This window comes from Papaver somniferum, chromosome 11, assembly GCF_003573695.1.
Source record: "Papaver somniferum cultivar HN1 chromosome 11, ASM357369v1, whole genome shotgun sequence".
In the NCBI taxonomy this organism is placed as follows: domain Eukaryota; kingdom Viridiplantae; phylum Streptophyta; class Magnoliopsida; order Ranunculales; family Papaveraceae; genus Papaver; species Papaver somniferum.
This window is the reverse complement of record NC_039368.1, coordinates 132,027,526-132,054,044: the sequence shown is the minus strand read 5'-3', so window position 1 is coordinate 132,054,044 and position 26,519 is coordinate 132,027,526. Positions and strand designations below refer to the sequence as shown.

The 26,519-nt window shown below is 36.3% G+C and overlaps 1 protein-coding gene across 1 annotated transcript; it reads right to left on the bottom strand.

Annotated features, from left to right (window-relative positions):
• Positions 1-20,369: 20,369 nt before the first annotated feature.
• Positions 20,370-21,613, bottom strand: LOC113325190 (probable WRKY transcription factor 41). Its single transcript, XM_026573403.1, has 3 exons — positions 21,351-21,613; positions 21,120-21,254; positions 20,370-21,012 (listed from the first exon to the last, which is right to left on the bottom strand). Exons 1-3 carry the CDS (start codon positions 21,611-21,613, stop codon positions 20,370-20,372), a joined length of 1,041 nt encoding a protein of 346 aa, XP_026429188.1.
• Between the last annotated feature and the right edge of the window lie 4,906 nt (positions 21,614-26,519).

Below are 26,519 nucleotides of genomic sequence, written 5' to 3'. Positions count from 1 at the left end.
TAGAACCGTTGCGTACATAATTTTGATGCATGTATGAAACCCATGTACAAATTATAAAAGACCCACATGGATATAACCCCAGATAGAAATACTCATAAAAGAGCTCAAAATGAAAGAACTCTGATTTTGCGCATACCTAAATCTTTCTGGGCATACAAAGCAATAGTTCCATCTTGGATGATCTTATAAGGGATACCCTATGGGTGGTTCAATTACCTATATACCCTTAATACAAAAATCTAAAATCATTTTTCTAAAAAATCAAAATCAGTTTCCCTTACCATCTTTTCTTCTTCCTCCTCCTCTAGCCGAACTCTTCCCTCTCCTGCGAAAAAAAATTCATCATCGTGATTAATTGTCGATTCGTAAAAATTTGATCGTCGATTAAACTCAACCACATAATGACTCGCATAAAGAAAAGCAGGGACTAGGCAAACCAAATCGTCTTCTAATCCATCAATTGAAGAAGAAGAACCAATTGAAGATAAAGGTGTAGAAACTGAAAATCAACCACCAATTGAACCAACTGCATCTCCAACTCCGGAAATGAGGATAAGAAAGCAAGTTTTACAAACCCAATCTCCTATATACTGTTTTTCATCGATTAAATGACGGTTACAGTGTTGGGTTCGGCTCAAAATTGAGTTTCGTTTTTAGCCGAACTGTTCTTCACAAAAGCTTCCTGTAAGTGTATATGAACAGTTCGGCATGAAATTTCATGAAATTTTAAGCCGAACCTAGTCACAGATAGAGATGAATAGGGGTTCGGCGTATTCGATAATCATAATATGTGCGGAACCTAACATATTTACGAGGTTCGCTATTACGATATTCTCAATATGTGCCGAACCAATAACAATATTTTAACCCAAAAAATAACAAATTGATGTTCGGCTCATACGATTTTCGAAATATAAGCCGAACCAGTAATTATTTTTTTCCGAGCTATTCAGGATGTTGTTCGGCTTACTATGAAACTTTCATATAAGACGAACTAGTGTCTAGAAAAAGGGTTGGAATTGAAAATTATAGGTTCGGCGCATGCAGTAAACAGATTCAGTGAGCCGAACCGTTCATCAATTGGTAGATTCGACTCATAGATGTGAGCCGAACCTCAACCTGTTTCGCCGAACTATGATCCAAAAAATCATCTAAACAACCTTTATAATTCTGAAAATTATCTTAATCACTAATCAATATTACTAACACTAATACGTAAAGGGCATATTTGCCATTAAAAAAAATTGGGTTAAGGGGTAATCTGATTTTGCTATTTCACAGCCTTTTTTGTCTTTATGCAGTATGCCTAGTAAGATTTCAGTATGCCCAAAATCAGGGTTCAAATGAAAAGGGAAAATTAAGGGGAGACCCAAAAAAAAAATATTCTCATTGTCAGGCCCACAATTAATTTTGGATACCGTGACACCCGTAAATATTTCTGTGACACCCATAATTATCTGAAATTATTAAAACCTGTCTGCATGACGGTTTATGCATCCGCATGACGTGTTATGCATATTGTTTTTTCAGGAATAACTCGTTATGCATCCTAATTTTTCAGGGGTATAACTGGCAACACAACTTGGATATAACATATCTAAAAAATCCGCGCCTTGGAATTTTCTAAATTTTATATTGTTGGAAATATTTTAAAGAGAGCTTCGCAACGAGTACAAACAACAATATCAAATTTTTGTTTTTCACAAAAAAATCAGATGTGATCATCGTTTTAGGGAAAATTTCTGAAAACTGACTGCATATTCATTATGCAGCCTCCAAAAAAGATGCATAACGAATTATACAACCATTTTTTCGACTGCATAACAAGTTATGTATCTGCATAACAAAGTTATGTATCTATAACTAGTTATGTAGCCATTGTTTTGGTTGATTTTAGTTCGTACAGAAAAAATTGATGCATAATGCGTTATGCAACAATATTTAAATGGTGCATATCAGGTTATGCATCCATTTTCTCGATGCATAAAAGATTATGCAACAATTTTCTTGATGCATAATGTGTAGGATCAGAATCTCGCAATGACAATGTTTCAGCGAAATTATCAATGACACAGCACAACAACGTCGCAGAACAATTTCAGAAATGATAAAATAAATGACGTCAGCAAAGATCACGAGAAAGATATGATAGTTCTGCGAAAATTAGAGAGTTTGCGAGATTAACATTTGTAAGGTTGCGAGAATGTCGCAGACCATAGCCGAAAATAAAGGACAGATTAGCTGTCATCCACTATGTATTTCTTTATAAATAGTCGTTCGAGTTGTAAAGAAAGGGAGAGATCTTTTTTGGGTAAGAAACAAGTAAATAGGAGAGAGAAAGTCTAGTCAGATATCATTCTTGATTTCTTTATCTTTCCTTGTAAGAACATTCAGATAGTGATAAATAAAATTAAGAGTGTAAACCTAAAAATGAGTTGATTAATAGTGAGATCATATGAGGGGTGTAGTGTAGGATTTCTTGCAACTACATAATGCATTATGCATTCATATTTTCGGATGCATAACAAGTTATGCATCCACTTTCATGACTACATAACATGTTATGTAGATATTATTGTAGGTGCATAACAAGTTATGCAACCTTGTTTTTTGTTGGTTTCAATACTAAGGAAAAAGTATATGCATAACGTAGATATGCATCCATCTCTAACTCGATCACCAAGGCAGCAACAACACACTTGCAATTTCATTCATTTTCAATGCTTCAACACTTAATACATCTTCAGTACTAACGATTATGCATTTCCAGTTCAACTGCATATCCTCTCCATTACAAAATTCTAATTCATTGAACTCTGTAATTGAGTTTTACAATCAATCAAACCCAAATCATCAATTCTTCTTCGTTCCAGCACCATCCAATTGATCTCTAATTATAAAATCAAACCCTAATTTACACAAAACCTAATTCTTTATGTGATCTGCTCAAAACTAAAATTAAATCATATACGATTATCTCTAATTCAAAACAAAACAAACCTATATACTAATTAAATCAAATAACAACGACTTCAAGAAGAAAATCGATTAATTTGAAACCCTAAATTACCTGTCCTTTGAATCTTCATCGAAACAGTTTCAAAATTTCGATTAAACACCAACCATTTCAATCTTCATCCAACCGAAACACAATACTCCTCTTAACCTCTCTTCCAACTCAAGAACATAACCCTAACTTCGAACCAACATCAACAGCATCTTCTTATTCTCCTAGAACTCAAAAAAACACAACACCATCACCTTCGTCTCCAACATCATCTTCTTCTGCTTAAGAACACCACCATCTCAGTTTCTTCATCAACATAAAACCTGTATTTCCAATGTTTCACTGCCAACAGAGTCTGAATCATAGCAAACCCTAATTTCTGAATCTCTAGATTTCGAACTCATTTTGGTGGGATATGATAGATTGATGGTTTTGCTCGTCGTCCTCCTCCTCCTCGTATGGTCTGTGAATTTAATCGAAGGTTAGAAGAATAGAAAATACCGAAACCTAATTTTATAAACTATGGGTTTGGGAGAAATATTTTCACCGAAAATGGGAGAGCGCCTGAAGAATTCTGAGTGTGGGTTTCACAGTAGAAAAAATATGAAGAATGGGTGTGGCTGTAGTTTTCACAAATAAAATCCCAATACACTTGGATGGAAGCCAACTCTTATCCTAACTCGAATCCTACTCAAGCCCAAAGCTCATAGGCAGAAACCTCACCAGAAACCCTAAATTTTAACCAAACCCTAAACCACCCAATATGAATTCACCTCACTGAATTGTCGCCGGAAACATAAGAACTAAAATTGACGTGAGAAGAACTAAAATTGCGTCCGCAGCCAGCCAAGATTAACTGATAATGAAAATTACAAAACATGACTAGAAAGTCTTGCTCAATGAAGATTAAACAGCGTCACCATCTCATCGTCAATACTACGCTATCTTATGGGACTCCGCATCAGATCCACAATCTTCAAACCTCACATTCATCAAAAACATTGAAACCACTTTAGGAAAGTTAGGATAATTTTATGAAAATTTACAATTCTATAAAAATTTAGAATGATGACAATGTGTTCTGGGTACCCATAATTATTTCGAAAAATAAAATAAAAGTGCAAATTACATTATTTTATTTAATTTCAGTCCAAACTCCAGCATGCCTTTGGGTGCTACAACAAGGGATGTTGGGGTTTTGGATAAAATTATTCAAAGAATGAAGGTGAAATTAGCTGATTGGAAAAAGAACTTTTTGAATAGGGTAGGTAGACTTGTTTTAACCAAAAGTTGGTTGTCTAACTTACCATTATATTATTTATCATTGATAAGCATGCCTGCAATTGTTCAACTGAAGCTGACTAGTTTAATAAGAAACTTTCTTTGGGATTCTGATACTTCTAAAAGGAAAATGATGTGGGTTGCTTGGACAACAGTTTGAAAAACAAAGAAAATGGGTGGTCTAGGTGTGAAGGATTTGAGACTTACTAGCAAAGTTTTGGAAGGTGAATGGATCTGGAGATTTTATACTGAGAAGAAGGCTTTATGCAGAAGAATATATGGTGCAGAATTTTTTTAAGAATAATGTTGATTCTTGATTCCAGTTGATGATGGTAAACCTTATGGGATTGGGAGGAGTATGTGGAAGGAAATACTGAAATCTTTTGTTTTTCTTCATGAAGATATGGTGTTTAAGTTGAAGAATGGGAAAGGCATAAATTTTTGGATGGACAAATGGACAACTAATGGTCCATTGAAGGATAAATATCTCGTAGTTTATAAAGAAAGTAATCAGAAAACAGCCTCTATTGCAGACATGACACAGGAGGGGGTAATTTGCTTATAGTCTAAAAGAAGTCTTTCTGCTTATGAAAAATTGGAGTGGGGTTTTTTTTGTAAGGAATTGAGTCATGTCCATGAGCTTGTTGATGATGATGATGAAGAAGTCTCTATTCTTGAGGACTATACAGTGACAAAGGGATATGAAGTTCAGTTGTAAGATAATCAAGACTGCAATTCTGTCAAATACTTGTGGAGAAAAGATATCCCTCCAAAGCTAAATTTTATGTTATGGGTTGAGTTTCATAATTTACTACCTACTTAGAGTATGTTGAAGAACAGATGAATCAATATACAAATTGATATATATAATACTTGTAAGAATGAGGTAGAGAATTCTGATCACTTATTCATTCACCGTGATTTTTTAAAAGAGGTGTGGAATTATTCATTCAATATTGTCATGTGAGTAGTGGTACTTATGTGACAGTTCTGAAATTGTTTGAATTTTGGAAATGGTGTTGATTTACAAGGAAGATGAAGGAAAGTATGGGTTAAGATCACATATGTTGTTATGTGGCATTTTTGGAATGAGAGAAACTGCAGAACTTTTGGTGGAAGGAAAAGAATGATGGAGGAACTGTGTTTGAATATCAAACAGACTCTTATCTTGTGGTTATTGAAGAGTGATGTGTTTAGAGGGTTAATTGTAGACCAAATTTTGTACAATTGGAAAAAAGTACTACACATGTAGTTGAAGTGTGAATTATATTCCCAGTTTTGTATAGTTTTTTTTTTTCAATTATATAAGTGGAAATTATATAAATAATTATATAATCCCACAGATGCCCTTCATATATTATCCATACCTTTTTGAAGGGCTTCACAATTACCCTTTTGAAGCCATTTTGAAGGGCTTCACAATTACCCTTATCTATGTATAATTATACCCTTACCTTTTTAGAAGGGATTCTATTCAATCAATAATCCCACAAATGCCCTTCATATATTATCCATCACTAATTATTTCTTCTTTTAATTTAATCAATCTAAAAGTATTCTGTCTCTCTTCTCTCTCTGCAACCATCACCACCGCCACCATTACCACCTCTGTCACCACCACCACTTTCGCCGTCGTGAACTGATATGTTACTCAAGTTGAAAACTATTACCAGCAAAGATGATTCTTGACTTCTTTTTTTGAGACACTTTCTTATTGTACCGATTAATTTTTAAATTCAGATTCGAAGATACAAGATCTGATTTTGAAGCTTCAATTTCTGGTAAAGTGATGAGTGCTAAAAAGTGCATATTTCTATATATTTTTCTTGGCATTTAACTCATCTTTTGTGCATTAATTCTACATTTTATCCCATATTCTGTGTTTTCATTGTTTTCAAGAATAAATATTTTTATTAATTAATTTTGCATTTTTAGGTTGTAAATAAAGTTCGGATGAATTGCGGAGCGAAAAGAGCAGAAAAGTAGTGAAAAGTCGGGAGGAATTACGCAAGGAAGCCGCGAAGAATGTTGTGCACAAGACCAAAAGGATAGAAATGGGCTTAACAAGGAAGAATTGTTCTTAAAGAAGATATGGGCTTGGAATACCCAAGGCCCAAAACCCTCACCCAAACCCATTTCCAATATCCATACCCGCCTTCATATTCAGCCGTCAGATTGGATCATCTCAGCATCGTACGGTCGCTTCATCATAGTGCATCAAAATCTGAAGCTCCTGAAAAACACTATAGAACCTAACTCCATCTTGAGCCGTCAGTTTCGTTGTACTTTCGCATCCAACGGTCGCTCCTCGCTTCCTTCCATCTCGTCGTTAGATCGATCCATCATCTCCACATCCCACGGCTCATCCTCGCTGTTCATCCAATTTGCTACAACCTCCCAACACCCGAGCACTAAATATCTATACCCAAACCAAACAACCCCCTTCTCTCTTCGTTCTTCTCTCCTTCACCTCCTCTGCAACCACCATTCCCACCACCTTCTCCTGCTTCCTCCACCAACTCGAGCAGAGCTCGAGAAATCAAATCATCACCACCCTATACCACCAACCCATCACTACCCTATCTCTCTCTAACGTCTACCAATTTCTTTCACTGATTTCCCCTACTGCTAGGGTTTTGAAAATTGGGAACGAGAATTGATGGACGTGGCAGAGAAAAATAGCTGAGGACGGAGAAAAGACAGCAAGCAGAGGAACAACGACGACATGGGTGTGATTTAATTAATCGAATTAGGTGAGTGGAACCCTAATTTTGTCACTGTTGAATTTGGGAATTTGGGGGAAAACATTGTAAACCCTAATTTTGAATTCTGGGTATAAATAGAAGGTGTGGGTATGTGTTGTGGTTATGCCTGGGCTAGCCAGTGCTTCACCCAAGAGGACTGGAATAGCCAGTGCCTCAAGGGTTAGTTCTTAGTTTAAATTATTTTGTAAATTTCAATTGTATTTGTCCCATCCATGCTCTGATCTTGTTGTGCTTGAACTGTCTAGGATTGAATATCCTTTTAGGTTGTTAAAACACTAAGCAAGCTTCTCTGGGGGTAGTTGCAGTGTGAGATCCCCAACTACTACTAGGATTAGATTCATCTTAGTGTTCTTAGTAATCTTTCTAGACCAATCCTTAGATGAACAGCCGGCTTTGAACCACAACTGTCATCTAGTTATTCAGAGAGCCTAGAAGCTGACTGATAACTAACAAGGGACAAGAACATAGTTGGAGGACTTATCTTAGGAAAAGGGTGGATTCAAGATCCTAGTCCCTTCTATACTTCACTGCCTTTGTTTCTTTATCACTGCCTGTGTTACTGCCTTGGTTTCTTTTCCACTATCACTCTTTGTCACTCACTGTCACTGTCACCACCTTTGCTTCTTACTCACTGTCATCACTTAGCTTAGCTAGAATTATCTTAGGAAACTTCAACTCACACCCTAGTCCCTGTGGATTCGACCCGTATTTGCACAAGCTACAACCGACACCGTGCACTTGGGGTTATAACATGTAGGCTTCTTATTCTCTTATTTTACACACATTCCCAAGCCTACCATAAAGTTAGAAGTGAACTTGTTCGAATTATAGAAGCTCGGGAATTAATGATGACGGTGATGGTGGTTTTGTTGGTGGCGGCGGTGGTGGAGGAGGTATGTATTGCAATATATTTCTACTCCACTTTTGATGTCTGTTACAGATTCAATGGGTTTAGTTTCTCAATTAAAAGTTGTTCTTCTTCTCAATTGATATAGCAATAGACTCGAATTTCAGTTCCATTTGGTACAACAACTAATATCTAAAAATTAGGATCAAAAGATATTGATTATTGAGAGATTTGGATCTATAGTTGAACATGGTGGTTGTAATATGAATCTGGAATTGGTGATGTTAATCAGAATAATAATACGGTGGTGATACTAATGACAGTGGTGTCTCTGCAGGGACGGGTCTCAGTGATTTATGCATTTTAGTTTTGTAAAAATGAGTATCAAAATAGAACCAGTAAGATGAGTAGATGGTGTTGTAAATCCTGGTGGTAGTGGTGGTGTGAGAAAGTATCATCAACAACAACATTCTTGGATCAGAATTATTTCGCACTTGCTATAGCTGGTGGCATTGTTGATGTTGTTTGTAAAACTTATACTACTCGCTTTGCTCGTCTCACCATCCTTTTCCAGGTTCATTCCCTATTCAATTTGAGATTTTTCCAAATTTCTGCTATATTTATACGTGATTTTCTGACATTTTTATCGAAGTAGTTAAAATTTCGGGTTTAAAGAATGCTCATTAGGTTCATACATTATATACATGGTGAACATCGAATATTTGTGCTATATGTGTTGTTTGAGTGATGAAAATGTATAGTTCCTTGAATGTTTAGTTACTTGGGCGATGAAAATTTGAATTTTGAACTAAAAATTGATGCAAACAAATGGAGGCGACAGTGATGGATTTTGTTGCAGTAATGAGAGTGATGGTGTTGGTGATAAAGACTTGTTTAGTTATGAGTTAATTGAGTAAACATTTAAACCATCTGGTCTGCTAGTTCATTTTCAAATCTGTTTGCGTTATTCCTGCTTATAGGCATTACTCTTGGTGCAACACTTGATTGGATGTGGTTCATTGGTCAAGGCTGGTGATTTTTTTATTTTTTTAATACCCAAATCCCTTGTTGTTGTTCTTTTACTTGTGATGTCGAAAACCAAAATGTACAACTGTTCCACCAACAACCTATTGTGTTTTGTACTAAGCTTTTTTTTTTTTTTTTTTGAAGAAATTTTTTGTTCTGGCTGATACATGAACGGGTTTAATAGTCGAATCTCAACGTGAACTATCTTGTTGTTCTCTCAAGTCAGTCGTGTAATCAATAAGAAAATGAAATGAGATTTGAAGGGTTTGATTTTTCTAAAGCTCATATGCATGAGGAAAATAATGTTACGCCCATATGTCGAGGAGCATATTGGACAAAAAATGGCAATTGTAGAAATGTTGTAGTTGCAGGAAATCCTACACTACACCCTTCACAAGATTTCATTAACATTTAACTCATTTTAGATTAACAATCTTAATTTTGTTGACCAATCTTTGAACAATCTTACAAGAAAAGATAAAGGAATCAAGAATAACCACTGCTCCAGATTTTCTCTCTCCTATTTACTTGCTTCTCACTCAAAAAAAGATCTCTCCCCTTCTTTACAATGGAACGACTATTTATAGGGAATTACATAGTGGATAATAGCTAACCTGTCCTTTATTTTCGGATATGACTTGCGACATTCTCGCATCCTTACAAATGTTAATCTCGCAAACTCTCTAATATTCGTAGGAACATCACATTTTTCTCATGATTTTAGCTAACGTCGTTTATCATGTCATTTCAGAAATTGTTCTGCGACACTGTTTTGTTGTGCTGTTGATAATTTCGCTTAGGCATTGTCGTTGCGAGATTCTGATCCTACATCTTGCCTCTTCTCATATCTTCTCTGCGAAGTAGAGAATGATGTGAGAAATGCCGCAGCTGTCCATCTCTTCATATTCTGCATTTATCACACGTATCCTTTCTTCCATTTATTTCTTGACACGTCTTCTGTAACCGCTGCTTTTCAACCGCTCACCTTTTTTCGCATTAATGGTGTTTATCTCTTCGAGTAAAAAAAAATCTTCTTTATATATTCTTCTTACTCTTCTTTCCATTTTCTTTTTACTTTCTCTTCTCTTTTTATTCTCTCATCTCTGCAACTCTATTGTTCTTCCGTAAGTTATGCTATTGTAATTCTTCCCTCTTCAATCTTCTTACTTTTTATTCATTCCCATACTTTATTTTCAGATATGCCTCCAAGTGGCCACAAACATGAGAAAAAATTAAAAGACGTCCAAAAAGATCTTGCTGAGAAAGGTTTCACACTTTCTACCATTCCTGGTGAAAGTGCCAAGTCAATTCTTTCTATCAAACTTTTCTCTGATCAACATTATGATGATCAATCAATCATAGTTTCGCTAGGTCAAATTCTCGCAGGTCTCCCCATTCCTCTTTATGACCCAAATATTCCTCTGTTCTATGAAATTCTCGCTCATTCAGGATTTTCGCGAGCTATCTTCCAATTGAGTGGAGATTGCATCCGTATGATGCTAGAGTTCGCTAACCGTGGTTCTAGTAAAGGATCTATTTACTCCAAAGAACTTAGGGATCCTAAATTCGCAGACTTGGAGATAATTGCTGAAAAATACACAGTAGCGAATTTCTTTGAAAATTATGAATTGATCTCCATGAAGAAAGAGAATACTCGCTGGGGTATTCGCTTGAAAAGGAAAGATAATATTGATGAAGCTAAAATACTCATGCAAGACATTGATTGGCATTCTGGTAAGAACACAACTCCTCGCCAATCCAAAGATGATAAATGGTGTGTTTTTCCCTTGATGCTGAAACGACCTTACATTGCTGGGTCAAACGTTCTTCCTGAGAATCTCGCTACTTATAATCCTTGGGTATTCTCTTGGCCCGAGAAGAAGAAAGAGGTATGTTTCTTCTAGTTTCGCTAATTTTACATTTCGTTATTTATCTTCATCCTTTTTTGTCGCTGATTCTTGCGAAATTCTCTAGATCCAGAAACTGAAAGATAGCTATCACAGGACTGGGAAGGCTAATACCTTGTTAGCTCTTCGCTCATACACAGATGAGGTAAGAAATATTCTCTTATGATTTTAAACAGTATATTGTTTCCTCTTTTTCTTATTTTTATCTGTGTGTGAAGATTATTGCAGAAATAGAAGAGCCTGCCAATGTTGCGAAGACTGGTGATAAAGGCAAAGGTGTTATTCGCAGGGAAAAACCAACTGCTCCTCCTTCAAAGAAGAGAAAAATCCGTTCTTCCTCTCCTTCAAATATTCCTTCTCATGAAAATTCCGTGAGTGATGAGGATAATGAGGATAATGATGACCTTGCTGTAAATGAAGATTCTCCATCTGAATCTTCTATGGCTAAGCTCTCTGGCCTCTTTTCTGATTCCTTGCAAGAAATGGGAGATAGTCAATTCGCTAATACCTGCAAAGCTCTCGCTACAATTTGCGATGTTCCTTTATTGGATGGTGATAATTCTCTTCGTGGAGTTTCTAGATCAGTGACTCCCAATTTCCTGCATTCTCTTAATAGTCTGGTATGCTTTCATCCTTTTACTTCTTCATTATTGTAACTCAAAATCTCTTTCTATTTTAATACTTTTTATATTTTCTCGCAGGATGGAAAAGCTTCTTTCGCTGTTGCCTCAGATCTGGAGAGGAGACGCAAAATTCTTGAAAAGAAGAATCTTCAATTTCGTACAAAGAATGAGGAACTGAAAGCTGAAGTCAAATGTCTTCGCGAGAAGAACAAACAACTAGAAATTGATTCTTCTTCGTATAAGAACAAAATCTCTAGTCTTCAGCAAGCAAATAATCAACTTTATGGTATGTTACTTTTCTCCTTTCCATTCATTCATTCATCTTGTTGTTTTATCTTATTTAATTGATCCTTTTTGCAGACATTTATGGTCTTTCTGATGAAGCTACCATTCTTCGTTCATTTCCTAATGCGTTGGATAATGATACCCTTCTTGAGCGTCTTAATAAATCTTTAAATAGTTTCTCAAATGATAAAACTTCATCTCTTTCTCTGAATGAACTAAGATCCAAATTTCGCCTCTTAGAAATTGACCATAGATCTAGTTTAGGCTTAGCCAATCAATTTAAGCGTCTCCTTCTTAATTCTAAAGAGAAAATCAATGAGTTAAGAACCAATATTAACGGTCTCATAGATGATAAGGATCGCATCTCTGATCAAGGTGCTAAGGCTTTGGCGAAATTCCAAGAAACCCTTCTTGAAGTTCAACTTGAACGAGATGAAGCTAACCGCAAGAACATCGAGCTCTGTGAAAGAGAAAACCAAATTCGTTCTCGTCTTCTTATAAGTAATGAGGAAAAATTCGCTTGGGCTGCGAAAATCTTAGACGATGCCAGAAAAGATTTAGGTGTAAATGTTAGTCTCCAAGTTGAGCATAAAGCCTTGATTAGAGATATGATTTCTGACAGAGAAGGTTATTAACTGTTCTTCTTCATTAATATTTTGTTTCTTATGAATTTTCATCAAGTTATTAATTGATTGCCTTTGGATCGCAGATTCTGAAAGTAGATATTGCGAAAGAATTGAGGAACTTGAAGCTGCAAAAAAGGAACTCGCAAAGAATCTTTCTTCTCGCAACAACAAGTATTCTAGATTAAAGAATCAAATCAAGATCACTGTTGCGAACTTTAAGACCGACGCTCTGCATTTTCTCAATCAAACTATTCAAATGGTTTGTGATGACCATAGTATTCCTCACTCTGATTATCCTTGTCTCTTGAAGGAGATCCCAGAGAACATTCCTAGTCTAACTATCTCTGATAGCAAAGCTGATGATGAAGAATCTGATGGTGATGAAGGTTCTGATGGTGATGAAAGTTCTGATGCAGACGCAGAAGGGAACAATTCTGATGAATATGATGAAGGGTCAACTAAGAAGTAGTCTTTGTTTCTTTCTTTGATCTTCTGTAATATTTGTACATTCATTCCTTCTTTCTGTATATTTTCGAACTCTTTTGATTCCCCATATTCCTTAATATATGATTTTCTTTCATTTTGACCTGCATTCATTAAAACAATTCTTCCTTGCATTTTTGCGTAAATCTTTGAATTAATAAAAATAATCATTAATTTTTGAATTTTTGCGTAAATCTATCATATGGAGACAAATAACATTTTCTAATTTCATTCATTCCCATACTTGCCTCTGTTATTTGTATCCAAATGAGAGATTTTGCAGATTTTTCTTATTTTGTGCCTCAACTTCGTAGTTGTTTATGTATAATTTCGCAATCTTATGCGAAGTGAATTTTTATTCTTTTCAAAATCTCATTCCTGTGTGGTATTATTTTGCCTTCCTAATTAAAGGTCTTATTATGCCACCTCTTGTCATTGCAACAAAATCGCATGACGTTCTTGCACTTTCATGTAAAAACCCATTGATCTTGCCTTAACTTTTTCTTTTGTATTATGGCCTCTTAAGGAATGTTGCGACAATATGACAGGCCTAAATATTCTTGCGAAAATAAATCCCCATGACATTGCCGTCTTGCGACGAAATCGTAGGACGTCTTTGCACTTTCATGCGAAAACCCATTGATCTCGTCCTATCTTTTTCTTTTGTATTATTTCCTCTTCAGGATTGTCGCACAAATATGACAAGCCTTAATACCCTTGCGAGTAAAAAACCTCATGACATTTGCGTCTTAAGACACTTATCAGCTCCCTAATGGAGGGTGCCGCCCTTATCTCCCCCTGGTTGCCCCTTCAAGGAGGCGTACTTCTACCATACAAGGTTAGCTCCTCCCATCCAGTCTTAACAACAACCAGTTGTTTTCGCAACCTCTTATCCCTTTTACCTATAGGGTTTATGGTTACGAGACTGCACCCTAAGTAGGGTTTTCTTCAGGCCGAGTGCAGTATAAGTCAAGACTTGTCAAGAATGGAAAGGTACGCTCCGTACGCCCCTGGCACTCTTGACTCAACCGTGTACCTCGGCGCCTTGATCAGATTCTGCACTCCTTGGGAGAATCCTTATTACCTTAGTCGCCCAACCTAAGTCATATGCTTAAGCTGAGAATCCAAGGTGACTCTTCCGGATGGGATTTATTGATCCCAAATCTCCATGACTCAGGTTCCGGTGGCGGTGTAGCCTTTCCCTGATCCATGCAACAGGTACCCCCTTATATGACGTACTTTAGGTCTTACATTTGCCTCTTGAGAAATTGTATTCGCGAACTAGGGTGTACGCCATAAAGATTCGCCCCTTTCTATTTTTTCATTTTTCTCTGATTGTCTTTTGTAGAATTCATTATCTCTGCGAGATTCTTGCAGATCATCATATTGTATTTGCATTTCGCAATCTCAATTTTGTCATTCAATAAAATGTATTTTTGAGAATTTTATTTATTGAGAGAATGTCGCAACAAATCAATTATTCATACATTAGCTTTGCTATCCTCTGCTTCTTTGTTATTTTCTGCTACTGTTTCCTTGGTAGTGGTATGTTCACCATTTTTTATTCTGAGTTAGCATTAGTTTCGCAACATCTCTTCTTCTTTTCTTTCGATTGCATACACCATCAGCGTCTCACTTCTTTGTGTCTCTTTGATTTTGTGTCGCCAACTTTCCTTCTTGTTTGCTCTTCCTTCGCAGGATTCTACCTCAGTTACGTAACACCTCTTTCCTTCAACCCAATCTCCCTTTATGATTCCTACACCGCTGGGGTGAGGGAATTTGATGCACTGGTGGAAAGTTGAAGCTACACCTATAATCCCATGTAGCCAAGGTCGACCAATTAATTCATTGTAGGGTGATTCTACATCAACGACACAGAATAGGATTTCAAAAGATATTCCCTTCAATGGAATTCGCATAGTAACCTCCCCTTTAGGCTTGTTGGCAGTACCATTAAAACCATATATCTTATATGTTGATGGTATAAGATCATCATCTCTTCCTCCCATAGTTTTATAAGTATGATAAAATAAGATGTTCACAGAGCTTCCAGTATCGATTAGAATCCTATTAATTTCCCATGAATCTTCAGATTCATCATCCTCATCTTCTTTCGGTTTTGGATTAATTTATAATTTTACTACCAATGGATTATCATGTACTTCTTCACCTTCGGGGATTTCTTCTGCGGTAAAAGAAATAATATGTTTCTGCCATTCCGCTAGTGGCGAGATTTTCGCAATATTCATAATTTCTCTTCCATCATTATCTCTTGCTAACACTCTACTCAAAATATTGTCATGAAAATCTTCAATTGTTTTGTATGAATGTACGATAGAGTGACAGAATATATTCTTTGCTTTTGCACCAACTTCTATGAAGAATGTTTCCTTCTTTTTCATCGTGTTTACTTTGTGATGCTCTGGTGGTGGTGGCAATGGTTGAGATTGTGGGGGCCCTACCAAAAAGTGGTTTACTTTTCCTTGATCTATCATTCTCAAAATAATTATTTTTACATTTCTGCAATCATTTGTAGTATGTCCATGAAAATGATGATAAGAACAAAACTCATGAATTTTGTGGTTTGGAGGTGGTTCCGTTCCCATGTTCCATGGTGTTGGTATATTCTCCATCAAAATTATAGCTTTCCATATTTTCTCCACACTTGCATTTAGAGGTGGCATCTTGATTTCTTCTCATACTACCTTGTGACCTCCTTGTCCTCTATTATAGTTTTGTCTTTGACCTCCATAAGTTTCTTGCGGTTGATCGAGTCTTTGAATCTTGTTATTTCCACCACGATTGTAGAAATTTCTTTGTCTTTCATACTCCTCTTGATCTCGGCTTCCCATAGCCACCAGTTTCTGTTGATTGTTACCCGTCACCTTCTCTTGTTGTACTTGCGAAGTGTTCGCTACTGTGTTTATTAGTTTGGGTAATAAGCTTGCATTCGCTGTTTGTGAACTGGTGTTCGCAACTGGGTATGATTCCATTTCATTTTTCCTTTCCTCTAGAGCAATATATTCTTCTAGAAGTTCTCGCAATTCAGTCATTGTGATCGTATTCTTGACTCTGAAAATTTGGATATACAATAGGTTGGTTGCAAACATAGCATTGATAAATGATAAGATAAGATATCTCTCATCCACACAGACAGCCATTTCTCTACACATAGTCCTCCATATTTTAGTTAGGTGCTTCAAACTTTCGCCAATCCTTTGTTTTAATCCAAACACGTCTTCAATACCAGGTCGCGAAGAATTATTACTTATATATTCCCCCAGGAATGTAGTCTGCAAATGATTGAAGGATGTTATTGTATTCTTTGGTAGACCTTCAAACCATTTTAACGCCTCCCCTGTTAAGATGGATGCAAAATACTTGCATAATACGGCATCATGATTTTTCCATTGCAACATACACCTCACGTAGGCTTTAATGTGTTGAATTGCGCAAGTTGTTCCAGCTTCTTCTATAGCTTCATCCAATTGTCTTCTGCCTACTTCTCCTCTATTATTTAGCATTCCTCTCATTTCTTCTAATTCTTTCAAGATTTGTTTATTTACACCTGAATTTTGATCCATTGGTCTTTTTAATTTCGCCTCCCTTCTTTTGCGTTCATGTCTTTCTTCTCTCACGAAATTTTGTATTTCTTCTTCATTAACCTCATCTCGTCTTCTTCTACGATTTTCTTCTTCATCTCTATCTTGAATTCGCATCTGATGATGTCTCTCATTTTCCCCTTCATGATTTTGTTCATTTCTTATTAATTCCATTCGCTGTCTTTCAGCCATCCTCTATACTCTATCATACTCTTCATTGATATTATCGTTATTCCGGTTTTTTGTACGCCTTCTTTCTCGATTGTCGTGATTGTTCTGGCGAATTGTCTCCTGAAGCTTTTGTTTTTCCATTTCCGCTCTCAATCTTTAACGTTCGCGAATTAAACGTTCTTGTTCAGCATAATGTCTTTCAATTTCTTCTTCAATCGTTTGTTGATTTCTTTGAGCTTCTCTCTCATGTAAAATTCTCCTTCCTTCCTCTCGATCCCCTTCGCCATCTTGATCATTTCGTCCCTGACGTTGTCCATTCTCTTGATTTCTATCATTTTGCCTATCATCAAAAGTTTCATTTTGTGGAACGTAACGATCATCATTAATTGTTTCGCGATATTCTTCATTAGGATTTGATATTTCTTCTTGAATATTGTTTCCAGCATTAATTGTGGGCGAGTTTCGCCTCATCTCTCCTCTAGTCGATCTTGAATATGATTTTGTAATACTTCTCGATCTTCTACTCTGTAGTCTCATATTTTCTATCCTCAATTCGTGATTTTGCCTTGTTAGATTTGCACGTTCTTATGCCTCAGCTCTTCTTTCTTCATGTATTCTTCGTCTCAATGTTTCTAATGCTCCAATTTCCTCATCTCGATGAATTATTCCTTCATCTGCTTCTTGATTTCTCTCTACCTGTCTATGGTTTCTGGTTTGATGCACTTCTTCTACTTCTTCTGCGGAATTTTTGATTGCCAAGTGTGTATACTCACCCTATCATAATCTATATTCCTTCCTTGTACTAGTGTTTGTTGAACTGGTGGTTGAATTTGATTTTCTCCATTATTTCTCATTCTATTAGATTCTCATATTTCACTTCTTTCTCTTCCAGCAATTCTCGTGCTTCTTCTAACAGTAGTTGGTTGTTCTGATGTATTTCTTCTTCTAGTCATTTCTTCAATGTTAACGAATTGCAAGAGATTATGTAAAATTCTTAATCAATCACTCCAAATCTTCACAAATCTCAATATTAATCTTCAATTTTTCTAGAATAATCTTTAATTTCCCTGTTTCTAGCGCCATTATGTAGTTGCAGGAAATCCTACACTACACCCCTCATAAGATTTCATTAACATTCAACTCATTTTAGAGTAAGAATCTTAATTTTATTGACCAATCTTTGAACAATCTTACAAGAAAAGATCAAGGAATCAAGAATAACCGCTGCTCTAGATTTTCTCTCTCCTATTTCCTTGCTTCTCACTCAGAAAAAATCTCTCCCCTTCTTTACAATGGAACGACTATTTATAGGGAATTACATAGTGGATGACAGCTAACCTATCCTTTATTTTCGGATATGACTTGCGACAATTCTCGCATCCATACAAATGTTGATTTCGCAAACTCTCTAATTTTCGCAGGACCATCACATTTTTCTCATGATTTTAGCTGACGTCGTTTATCATGTCATTTCAGAAATTGTTCTGCGACACTGTTGTGTTGTGTTGTTGATAATTTCGCTGAGGCATTGTCGTTGCGAGATTCTGATCCTACAAATGCAAAGTAGGAACATAATCTAAATCATTTTATTTGTCTATTTTCTATTTATTTTTTTATCTCATGGGGAGTTTTTCTTTTCAGTGTATGTCGAGAAAGTAGCTTTGTCAAGACAGTTAACTACGGTCCTGGGACGCACACTCTAATATTGAATTTTTTAGGACCCAAACGCCACACTGGTCATAAAGTTGGGACCCAAAATCAAAATATCCATTATTTTTTTAATGAAGTAATTATGTTTTCGACAGTTTTAATTAAGATCTTTAATAGGTTGTATTATAGAGTTGCATCTTATTAAGCTAACTATTGATTTTTGAAGTATCATCTGTTTTGCTGATCATAATATGAGGCCATTTCTTGCCAAATATCTTCAACTTATTTAGTTTACTACAGTAGAACTAAACGAAACTGACTTAATCAACCGCATATATAAGTACTTTACTTTGAAACTAAACGAAATTATTGGTTTTTGGAGTAAGTGAAACTTGTTTTTACTTGGTAGCTTCATATATTGTAGTTCCATCTGTAATGTACCCACGTAATGTTCCACCTCCAGTAAAACTAGATTATAAAACACTCATTAATTTTTCTTTTGTAAATTAACTTTCTAGGATGTTTCATACTCTTTCCTACTACTTCAGAACGCATGTGTGAAAAATAAATTTCTTGTTTTAGTTTCTTTCGAGGGAGCTAAATGTTTACAGAAGAGTCATTCCAATTGAACTGTAGAAACATTAAGGTAGCTATATTTGAGGACTTGTGGTGTAATGATAACATACCTGACTCCACGTCAGAAGATGCGTGGTCGATTCACGCCAGGTTCACTAATAATTTTAATATAATAATTTTTGGGATCAACTTTGATTGTTGACACTAGTTTTTCGGGATTAATTTTGGTTGTTGATACATATATTGGGATCAACTTTGGTTGTTGATACATATGTTGGGATCAACTATGGTTGTTGACACCGTACCTCATCTGAACATTTTCTGAAGTGTTAATTTTGGGATCAATTTTGGTTGTTGACACCATATTTTGGGATCAACTTTGATTGTTGATACCAGATTTTGGGATCAATTTTGGTTGTTGACACCATATATAATTGGAACGTTTTCTAAATTTTTAGTTTTTTTGATCAACTTCGGTTGTTGATACCATATAATTTTATTTTCTGATTTCTTTTGGGAGTCACTTTGATTGTTGACAGCATATTTTTTTTTCCTTTGTTTTCTGATTTTTTTTGGGGATCAATTTCGGTTGTTGGCACCATATTTTTTTTTTTTGCTTATTATTTTTTTGATTTTTGTTTTTGGGGTCAACTTTGGTTGTTGACACCATGTTATATTTTAATTATTTTCTGATTTTTTTTGATCAACTTCGGTTGTTGACACCACCCCCGCGATGGTGGTGGCGGACCAGCGGAGGCGCCGCCGGTAGCGGTGGTGGTAATGGCGGCGGTGGTGGTGGTGGTGGTGGCGGCGGCGACGGTTGTGGATGTGGCGGTGATGGTGGACTAGTGGCGGCGGTGGTAGTGGTGGACTGGTGGCGGCGGTTGTCAATTGGTGGTGGATTGCTTGTGAAATGAGGAAAAAAAAATTAAAATGAAGAAATATGTTTGTGTGATAAAATAAGAAAAGATTATATAATAGAGGGTATTAATATAATATGTCTTTAAATGGATAAGATGAGGGGTATATTTATTATGTGGTAGGGGTATATTTATTGGTCATGAAAGTAGGAGTATATAATTAATGTACCCGTACCAGTCAAGTTCACAGCACATCCATACTCAAACTCCCATTTTATTGCTCCAAAACGGAAAACACAAGACTAATTAACAGTACTTACAATAGCTACTCATACGAAAATACTTCCTACCCTGGAATTCTGAATAATAGACCAACTTTTCCCTCGACAAAGAGGGAGGAACATTTCCCTCGACACACATGGAACATATAAGTTTACCGTGCATACAAACGTGACTGGTCATAAAAAAGAAAAGGAAAGTTAAACCCGATCAATCAATCATATACGATGCTCAAACTCGATCTAAACAGACACCAATTGCTTGCATGTCTCGAAAATATCGTCAAGTACTATAATTGACGATTGACACACCGGTTGCTTTACCCGGCGTGATTTCAGTTGATATAACTAGTGTGCAGTACAACCCAACTAACTTAACTTATTAGAAATGTGGAGGACTATAATCTATTGGAAAATCCCAATCCCAACTAGAGTCCATGTGATTCGAACAATTATTAATGACGGACGAAGTTCCACTAACAGTTGGTGAAATAATCATATGATGATCTTTAGAATCACGAGAATCAGCAGTAGCTTGTAATGAATCTTCACCAGTATTGTAACCTACAACATTGTGTATCTTATAGTTGGATTCCGAAGCTGTGGGTCTAGGAGAGTTACTTTCAGTTTTACTTGAAGTAGAGACCAAGTGATTTTGACTAGCCTCTAAGCAGTTGCCAATATGTGGTTGCAGTGAAGTAGTAGAACAGATACAAAAAGAGGGATAATACTTCAGTTGTTTATCGTTTCCTTTTTCACTTCGAACACTGGATGCTTGGAATTTTATATATGTCTCTTCCAATAATTTATCCTCCTTTCGTTCTTTTAGATAATTGTGGTGACGACGCTGATCATGCTGATGTTTGTTATGTGAATATCTCATCGACAGTAGCTCTGGTGTTTCAATGCAACTGTGTTTTCCAATATAGGTAACATCAAAGATGGACCAGTCTAGTTCGGATCGCTGAACTTGTTTCCTTGCTAAACAACCTTGAGTTTTTCCATAACTACATCTATAATAACTTCTGCAGCATCAATAGAAGCACCCACTTGTTCGATATCATTGAAAAGTAGATTTTGCATTTATATTTTGGTACTAATTAAGTGGTGACTTCAGAACTTTGTTGCTCACCTATGGTGTTTGGCTTCAAGAATGTTTTTCTGCCCATATTTCCGCCATGCGTATCCATCATCTACGGGTCCTTGGAGTCCCGTTTGTGCAGAAACACGTACTTGTTCTGTCCATCTCACTGCGGGTTTCCTATATCTGATATAAATGAGACAGATATGTATAAGCTAGATGATTTCTGTGCAGACATTATATTGTATTGAATATATACCATAAAATTTGTTAGTGCAATACCTCTTTCGTGAATCAGAATTGCACTCGCTCACAGAACTTCCATTCCTGACATGACCCAAGGGTGACTCCGGGGTAGATTTGGTCTCCACGTTCACTCGATTCAGCATCGCAAGAAAAGTCTCTACGGAACACAATATGTTGGTCATTAAATCATGACCAGAAAAAGAAGAGGGATTAATTTCAGTTTGAAGTTCCTTTAGTAACTCTCTTGCTTCCACCATCTCTCTAGTAATCAAGCGCTTCTTATCTATGTTAGCATCCATTTCAAAGCTTACCAGTGTAAACTATATATTAAGTTGCTGTTAATGTGTTTAAAGAAGAAAATCTAGGTGTGTGGATGATCTATGTTTTGTCCTTGTTCAGCTGGCTTTAGAAGGGGCGGATGAGACAAGTATTTAAAGAGAAAGTTAATTAACTGATATTTCAGATGAGACGAAAAAAGTGTGCTTAAAAGATTAGCCAACAGTAATTCTTTTGTTAATTAATCAAAAAAGTTAAGCAGGGGAGGTTATGTCCCTTTGTGAAAGCAACCATTAACACAAATTTTCTCCTTAAACATCACTTTTAACATGTAAAAGGAAGAAGAAAGGTAGATTCAACCAACCCAACCAAGAATATTCAGACCTTGTTCCCTGTCACACACCTTTAGAGCAAAACAAAATCTATCACTAGATCTTGTTCGTGTTAAAGAGAGTGAGTCTCTTGTCAAGTGGAGTGCGATCTTGTACTCAATTTCCTTACGTATTACTCGTAAATCTTTACTCGTTCTGCTTACGATACACAAAATTGACTGGAGGGTACCCCACAAGACTGAATGTTTTATTCCAGAAACATCAAACCTCGTGTGGTTATATGATGGTAAGTTATATGAATCAACAATCTTTTTGAAGTTAAAAGAGTACTTTAGTTGTATGTGTTATATTTTGTTCATCTGATTTTTGGCGTAAAATATTTTTGAATAAAAGAGAGTCATATTACATGAAAGAATAATGTACAAAGATCCTACCAGAGATATAGATAGGTAGATAGACAATTTGGAGAACGAAACTACCTATACGTATGTTGCGCGAGTATCGATCCCAACAGTTGAAATACCAAGGACTGATCTGACTAAATTAGTCAATGCTTATGATAATTGTATCAAGATATTCTGAGTTTGAGTCTCATTTGCTTTAATAAGAGAATTTTCGGATTATGACTTTCAGTCCCGTTCAGATTGTGATAATATATAATTAACGTTAGCTTTTCTTTTGCTGGATTTTTCCTTTTCTTTTCCTTTTGAAAAACGTGGATTTTATGTAAATAAATCATGCACTTTATTTCTGCAAAGTGGTCTAACTTCTTCAGGCAGGTTTCAGATTCCTCTTCAATGTTTATTTTATTTGCGTATGTGCAAACTTTGTTTGCTTTCTTCTTTATCCCCTTTTGTTGCTTTAGTTCTTCTATGCTGGATTTTTCTTTATTTTATTTTATTTTATTTTATTTTGTTTGAAACAAACACAGTGCACGAGTGATATCAAGTTAGAAATTTGACTACAAAAGGTTAACCATGCTTTGAATAAAGCAAGAATAAATAAATTCCAGTTCTGGACGAAGTATCCACACTAGTAAGTCATGTTGATTCGAACATTTCACCAGTTTGTTTCGGTTGATAACCGGTAATGCTGACGGTATAGACCCCCATGGCCCATCGAGAATCCCCATTTTTCAGGGCAGTGTCCTAAAATTTCACAAGTAAATACTGGTGCAGCATTACAAACCCTAGATATTGTTGCTACAAAAACTTAATTAGCACAAACCGAAATACAATAATACTGAGAGTGCACAAAAGTAGACAGTGAAACCAGTGTGAAATACCAACTCCAACCCAACTCTTGAGTTGTCGGATAATCTTTCCAAGACGAAGTTGAACTAATTTTGAATATGTTGTGTTCACTTGTACCATCAATATTATTGTGAAGCAGTAGTAGTTTCCATGGAACAGTTTTGTACTTGCAAAGAATTAAAGGAGAAAGAGGGAAAAGAATTGAGTTATTTTTAGACAAAAGAGAGAAGATTTAATTCGAAGAAACAATGTACAAAAGCTACAAGAAGTAGCAAACAAGCAAAACAAAATGCAGAATTAAATCAAGCAGAAAAAGCTTCCCAATTGTAGATGGTGTTGGAGAAGATTGAAAGACCAAAAGCCATTCCCCACGCCTCCACAAGAGATTTGGCTTCAGTGCCAAGATCATCGTCAGTCTTGAAGGAATGCTTATGATGAGATGAAAGTCCGCGCCACTTTGCAACTAACCTGATTAACTGAATTCCAGCATTTGGCTAAGTCATAAAAGGGCTTAGGGAAAGTCCATGCCCTATTAGAGGGTGTTAGCATAGACCAACCTTAATAGCACCTTAAAGCAACTGCAGTGGTAGGAGTAAAACCAAAAAGTAAAAAGTAAAAACCAAAAAAGAAGACCAAAATTTGGGTTTAGTCTGTGGTGGAGAACAATGGGAAATGACCAAAATTTGGTCAAGCGTTGATTATATGTCCGCCTCAAATGAAGCGGACTTTATATGTTGGCCTGGTGTTGAGGCGGACTTTATATGTTGGCCTGGTGTTGATTCACCACATGTCCCACAAGTGTGTGTGGTTTAAAAAAAAATTGGGTTATATTAATAGGCGGACTTTATAACTTCGCCTCATAGTGGGCAGGGACGGATCCAGGATGACGGATTTTTCATTTTAGACCCGGACTAATACACATGATTAACTAAAAATTTGGCTAAAATGAGAAAATTAGGCTTGTGGACCGGGCGGGCGACCGGGGCTTTAGCCCTCTCATAAGTCCGTCCCAGATAGTGGGGCGTGAACTTTACAACCGCTTCATGTGAAGCGTACTTTATATGCACGCCCGGTGACAAACGAACATTATATGTCCGCTCGACTATATATAGTTTTGGTCTTAATCGCCGACCAAATATAGTCTGGAATTTGGTCTTGGTCCAGATTTTAGTCTTTACTCCGTCCCGCTGTGTCTCGTCGCTGGACCATAATTATAGGTATGATCGTCCGCTGTGGTTGCTCTTCCAATGTATGAGAAGATGATCAAGAGACACTCATTTGCAATACCACAGATGATACAACAATCATTCAGAACAATGCCTTTGCCAATAAGAAGATCCATATTACCGCACCATATGAAAAAGAAATCTTAGGTGGCATTGTTGGTTTCCAAATGAAATTGAATGGGAAGTGATTAACAACATCATCTGCAATAAGTTTAGCATATAGAATTATGACCTAGAAAATCCCATGGTTACCAAGTGGCACACACTTTAGTGTCAGGGATGCCATCAGGTCTAGGAGGAGATGCACCAATGTGAAGAAGCAGCATGGCAAACAAGTCAGTGCGAACTGCGAAGGTGAATGAGTCTAGTTCGTATTGTTTGACTTGTTTCATTGCTAAGAAACCTTGACTTTTTTTGAAAGCTCACTAGCAATAGAAACCTCTACAAAATTAGCAGTATTGGTCTTTAGTTATAGGAACAAAAGAAATGGGTTTATACTACAGTCACACTCTAGTGCATTCATATATTCATGAGTACTATTCAAGAGTAACACTTTAGTGTATGAAGTTAAAGTTTTTTTCCTTGTCAATCGATCTAGCTTTTAATTGATGTACATAATTAGATCAACACATGGAGTACTACCCGAGGTGGGATCGAAATTCAGCTAGTCGACATTGCGAATAACCGATCAAAAAAATAACAAATAATGAAAAGAATTACAAGCAAATGAAAAGAGTTCCAGTGAAATGTGTATTTCTTATGTTGCTCACCTAGATAACTTAGCACCAAGAATGTCTTTCCATCCATATTTCCTCCAAGTGAATTATCCATCGTCCGTCCTTCCTTCGAGCCCTGTCTGCTTGCGAAGGTGTACCTTCTGCTCTGCGTCCATGTTGCTAACTTTTTTACTGCATCTAGAATCAACATGAATAAGATAGATGAAATCCAATAAACATTTGCTCAAAGAATTAAATTATAATGAGTTGAAATGTCCAAAGCATTTTAGCACATACCTCTTTCTTGAACCATCCGATCCACTGACCAGATTCGCAATCCCTTCTAGCTAGTCTTCTATGTACTCCGGTGATTACCCGGCGACTCTGTGGGAGAGTTCTGATCATTGTCCTTGTCGATTCGATCTATCATCGAAAGTGAAGTTTCGAAGGAAGATAAGATCTTTGATATTAACAATTTACGAGAAGTAGATGAAGTAGGGTCAAGAGTAGTTTGGAGTTCCTTGACTAACTCTCTTGCTTGGATAATCTCATTCATGATCAGAGGCTTGTGTTCTAAACCTAATTTCATCTCGCCATTACTTTCCTCGGTCATTTTGTTATAACTTTAAGAACAGTAACTATAGATCTAAAGAAAGAAATGTTTGAAGAGTGGGTTTTGATCCAAAGGATGTGTTTGGTGATGGATCTCAAAGATCAAATTAATCTTATATTAGTGACAATGATCATAGCTATACTTGGTAACTGTTTAAGTTGAAAATATCAAATGGAAAAATGGTTTTTGTTTGTGTTTTGACTTTATAATCTAGGTGAAAGAAAGAGATGTAGTTCTAACAAAATGGAGATCTTGGACAAGTTTTAGCTAGATGATAAACCAATGAGCCATGGTCCAGACTCCAGATATTATTTTTCCCAAAACACCCTCATCATGTAATTAAAGCAGTCGCCAGCGAAGCAACATCAGACCTACTATTATTGGCTAGTGACGCCATAAGGCATACGTCAACAACTAATTTGCTTACGAATTGAATGACCCACATGGGAACCCACTTTTGGTATGTCGTTCCCCACATGGGAACCACGTGGGAGCCCACTCTTAAAATACCGGAAGAAATTATGTCTGCCCGCCCAAAAAGAACAACCGATAGTACAATTGGGGAACAAAAGAGGTAACACTACAAGTACCCATGCATCAAACCAATGGCAAATCAAAAAAGAGAAAAAGCATATGGTACTCTCTATGTTGTTGTGTTTCACAGCTGCCACTTACTTGTATTCATGGACGGACTCAGCTGCCACTTATAAGATCACTAGCCCTACCCTCAAAACGAGTTTTTAGAACGAATTTTCTAGAAAGAATTTTGTAATTAGTGATTAATTGGAA

Bases quoted from the DNA above. Each gene is read 5' to 3' on its own strand.
- LOC113325190 (XM_026573403.1), bottom strand. From the start codon at position 21,613: ATGGATGCTAACATAGATAAGAAGCGCTTGATTACTAGAGAGATGGTG. The intron at 21,255-21,350 runs GTATTGCACTAA...CATTTATATCAG, and splicing joins AATTCTGATTCACGAAAGAG to ATATAGGAAACCCGCAGTGA. The intron at 21,013-21,119 runs GTGAGCAACAAA...TTGATGCTGCAG, and splicing joins CTTGAAGCCAAACACCATAG to AAGTTATTATAGATGTAGTT.